General features: G+C 47.2%; 1 protein-coding gene across 1 annotated transcript; it reads right to left on the reverse strand.

The window, feature by feature from the left end:
- Positions 1–346: 346 nt before the first annotated feature.
- Positions 347–3,241, reverse strand: LOC103981920 (abscisic acid 8'-hydroxylase CYP707A2). Its single transcript, XM_009398684.3, has 7 exons — positions 2,881–3,241; positions 2,438–2,756; positions 1,631–2,020; positions 1,359–1,533; positions 1,165–1,271; positions 945–1,063; positions 347–814 (listed from the first exon to the last, which is right to left on the reverse strand). The coding sequence occupies exons 1-7, from the start codon at positions 3,084–3,086 to the stop codon at positions 709–711; spliced, it is 1,422 nt and encodes a 473-aa protein (XP_009396959.2). The 5' UTR covers positions 3,087–3,241; the 3' UTR covers positions 347–708.
- Between the last annotated feature and the right edge of the window lie 372 nt (positions 3,242–3,613).

Genomic DNA, 3,613 nt, shown 5'->3' on the forward strand with positions numbered 1-3,613 from the left:
TTATCATTTTTTAAGGTAAATTCAGTGGGAAATTTTTGCAATAGATCATAGAGAAGAAAGCACAGTTCAGGATGTGACACGTGGTGGATTGACTTAGAGAAGAGAAGATTACGTAATTTATTTGGATTCCAGAATCATATTATTTTTAATGTAGTATACAGGGGATGATCTAATAACGTACGGAATGACACTTGCATGCTACTACTGGTTATCAACGGCGGTGGCCACAGCCACAGCAACTGGATTCGGGAGATGGGTCACTAATCCATTATTATAGTAAATGGAAGATTTTGTAATCCATAGTATGTATTGTTCTACGTGGACTGGATTTAACGCTGCACCACTGTTTAAAAAGTCAAGATTTCTTGTTCTTTCCCACAATCCTTTCGCTTGGAATTGCCATTAAGCATGTGATCCGACAGACAGAAACCAACATAACTCTCCCGATACAAGAGCAAGCCTGTTTACAGGGTATTTACTAGGCTCCAGAGTCGATCAACTTCCCTCAGTGATCTGAATTGATAGGAGTATATACAACATGCCGTCGAGAAGCCCTTTTCGGGTTCCTCCCTCCTCTGACTATGATGCCTTTCTCGCAATCCTTCTCTCGATTGCCGAGTACTGCTTCTTGAAACTATAACCGCGGAAAGTCGCCTTTGGCTGCAACTTTTGGAAGGCATATGACGTGACTGAAGACGATCAGACTCTTTATTCCTCGACTCGTGACTTGAGAGAGAATCTCAAGGGCAGGCCATTCTGGGGCAGCGCAAAAGGTCCAAACTGAATACCGCTTTGGTTTCCCAGCATAGACCACCTGATAGAGAAAGAAAGAGCACAGTTACGCATCATCATTGATCAAGTGGTCAACGGATGCAATTGTCCCCACGCGACATCCAACTGTTGATAGAATACAAGTGTTTGTTTGATGGTTTCGGCTGGGTTACCTGTATTTAGTCGTGAGGTGATGGAGGAGGACCAGCATCTCCAGCTTAGCAAGCTCATTGCCAGGGCAGGAGTGGGACCCGTTCCCGAAGGGCATGAAAGTGTTGGGTTTTGGAGCGACCTGCAGCAGTTGAACACAGAAAGAGAGACTGATTTGTCTGCAGAGGAAGAGAGGGGAAGGAGATTGATTGAGATAGGGGGAGGCTATCCTCCTTTGCCCACCTCAAATCTGGAGGGATCAAAAATTTCCGGGTCGGTGAAGTTATCCGGACTGTGGTGAATGTTTCTGAAGAGTGGCAACACCTTCCAACCCTTGGGAATGAGATACCCTGCACGACGAAGTACAGTAACAGTCAGCAAACGAGACATCGGGCATGGATGGGCAATCTAAAAGATACAAGTTGATGCTAATCCACCTTCGTACTCCACATCTTCCGCCGCTTCTCTAAAGGTGAAAGATAGGACCGAAGCCACCCTCATCGTCTCCTGAATCACCCTGGAAGTGAATGGCATCCTCTTGGTATCAGCCCAAGTCAGCGATTTCTCATCATCACCCACATGTTTGCTCTTCATAATTTCCTCTTGCTCTTCCTGAACATCACAAGAGATATCAAACTCTTGATGTCCGCTTTCTACTTAAACGAGAACACCGAGAGAAGAGAAGAGAAGAGATGAGAAGGTTTCTTACGGTGACTGCTTGTAAGATGCCTGGATTCTCTCCGAGGTACTTCACGATCCAGGTGAGCACACTAGCAGTGGTGTCCCGGGCCGCAAAGATGACCCCGATGATGTTGTCGGCAATCTGGTCGTCCGTCAGGGCTTCTTTGGCTTCCATAAAAGAACCAAGTAGGCCACTGTCCTCTGTCTTCAACTTCGTCCTCCTGAATAGGACAATCTTGGCCACAATCTGTGCGAGCTGTTTCCTGGCCTTCATTGCCTTGTAGAACAGGGTCCCGGGTAGGTTGATAGGCATGGAGTTGTAGCCCTTCTCTAGGGTGTAGTAACACTGCTTCAGATCCTCTATGTAGGAAAGCTCATCTTTCCCAAAGATAGACAGCAGTGCCACGTTGAATGCGTACTGCACAAAAGCAAGGTAAACAAATTAAACAGAGATATGACCGGAAGCATCAAATCCTTTGCTAAACAAGAGCGTGAGATATCAAAATCTGCATTTCCGTACCCAATTACAAAATTTAAGCACTTCCTCGTTTAGATCGCACAAATGGAAAAGAGTGAAACATGATAGATTTTCTTGGGTCATATTACCAACGGAAAAAGGGAAATCACAACATGAACAATCTCGTTGATGCAAGATTTATGATATTTCATGGTACTTACTACTACTGCTACAGAGAATAAACTTTCTGACATATATATATGTATATATATATGTATACACATACTTTTGTGAAGCTAAAATTGATATTATTTAAAAGAGATCGTGACGGATTTATGCAAGCAGAAAGAGGGGGAATTGCAGGGGCGGGAGGTTCACCGTCTTCATTTCGTGGAAGGTATTGATCAAGCGACCGTCCCAGGACTGCAAGGCCCGGCGAGCGACCTCCTCAATGCCGGCGATGGAACCGCGAATGCCTTCAGGCTTCAACGCCCGGAGGACGAGGCGGCGGAGGCGGGCGTGGTAATCTCCGTGCTGGAAGAAGATAGCCTGCGGGCCCAGCATCTGCTCCTTGCTCGCGGGGAACGTCGGCTTGAACAGGTGCGCCCGCGTTACCAGCACGAACCTTGCCGCCTCAGGGCTCGACACCATCACGCAGGGACATCCTAGTATGTGTGTCTTAAACACGGGCCCGTACCTGGAAACACCACCACCACCACCACCATAAATATGAGCACTAGCTACTTGGATTCTCCGTTCGTTTCAGTGTTATGCGCAGTAATAAAAAGGGAGAAGCGAAATGGAAAACAGAAACGACGAACCTCTTCTGTTTGAGGGCGAAGAAGGTGTTAGGATTGTTGGAGTAGAGCTGAAAGGTCTCTCCGATATAAGGCCAACCCATGGTGCCCGGAGGCAGGGGAAGGTTTCCCGACCTGGTATGGAAAGCTCTCAAAAGCAGATAGTAGACGAGGCATAGGAAAAGGAAACTCAAGGAGAGGGACAGCATGAGGAGAAGCGTGGAGGCCATGGTTGTCAAGAACGCAGTCGTAGTGGGGGTGGCGACTAAAGCGGAGCTCACTCTGCCTCGCGGGGAGAGGGGAGAGGGGAGTAGGAGGAGGGTTGCTCGAGGAGGCAGAGGAGAGGGTAGGTGTCGCTCGTCGGGTCAGTGTGTACTGGCGAGGAGAGGGATGAAGGCAGGGACGGGTTTTATAGACGCGCAAATACTGCCGACGCACCCACGGAAATCGATTCCAGCTCACGTACACCAATCACCTCGGCAGCGGAACACAGGTTATATTCCTACCATGATGGGCAATAAAAAGGTGACAGCACCATTGAGGAAGACGGAAAAATCAGAAGACCATGAAAAATAAATAATTCAAAACAAAACTGCATAAAACAAATGAGGATGAGTACGTGTGGGCTTGATGGACGATACGTGTCAAACCAGTTCCACATGTTTGACCTGCTAGTGGAGACTTGTCAGTAATTTAAGCCATGTAACACACCGAAACAAGACCGATCAAATTTCCTGCTAGAGTTCGTATGTTTGTT

This window comes from Musa acuminata, chromosome BXJ2-4 (assembly GCF_036884655.1).
Source record: "Musa acuminata AAA Group cultivar baxijiao chromosome BXJ2-4, Cavendish_Baxijiao_AAA, whole genome shotgun sequence".
NCBI classification, from domain to species: Eukaryota; Viridiplantae; Streptophyta; class Magnoliopsida; order Zingiberales; family Musaceae; genus Musa; species Musa acuminata.

Excerpts from the sequence above, each read along its gene's own strand:
- LOC103981920 (XM_009398684.3), bottom strand. The coding sequence starts at position 3,086 with ATGGCCTCCACGCTTCTCCTCATGCTGTCCCTCTCCTTGAGTTTCCTT. Across the intron at positions 2,757-2,880 it reads TTCGCCCTCAAACAGAAGAG|GTACGGGCCCGTGTTTAAGA; the intron begins GTTCGTCGTTTC and ends TGGTGTTTCCAG. Across the intron at positions 1,064-1,164 it reads TTGATCCCTCCAGATTTGAG|GTCGCTCCAAAACCCAACAC; the intron begins GTGGGCAAAGGA and ends CAACTGCTGCAG.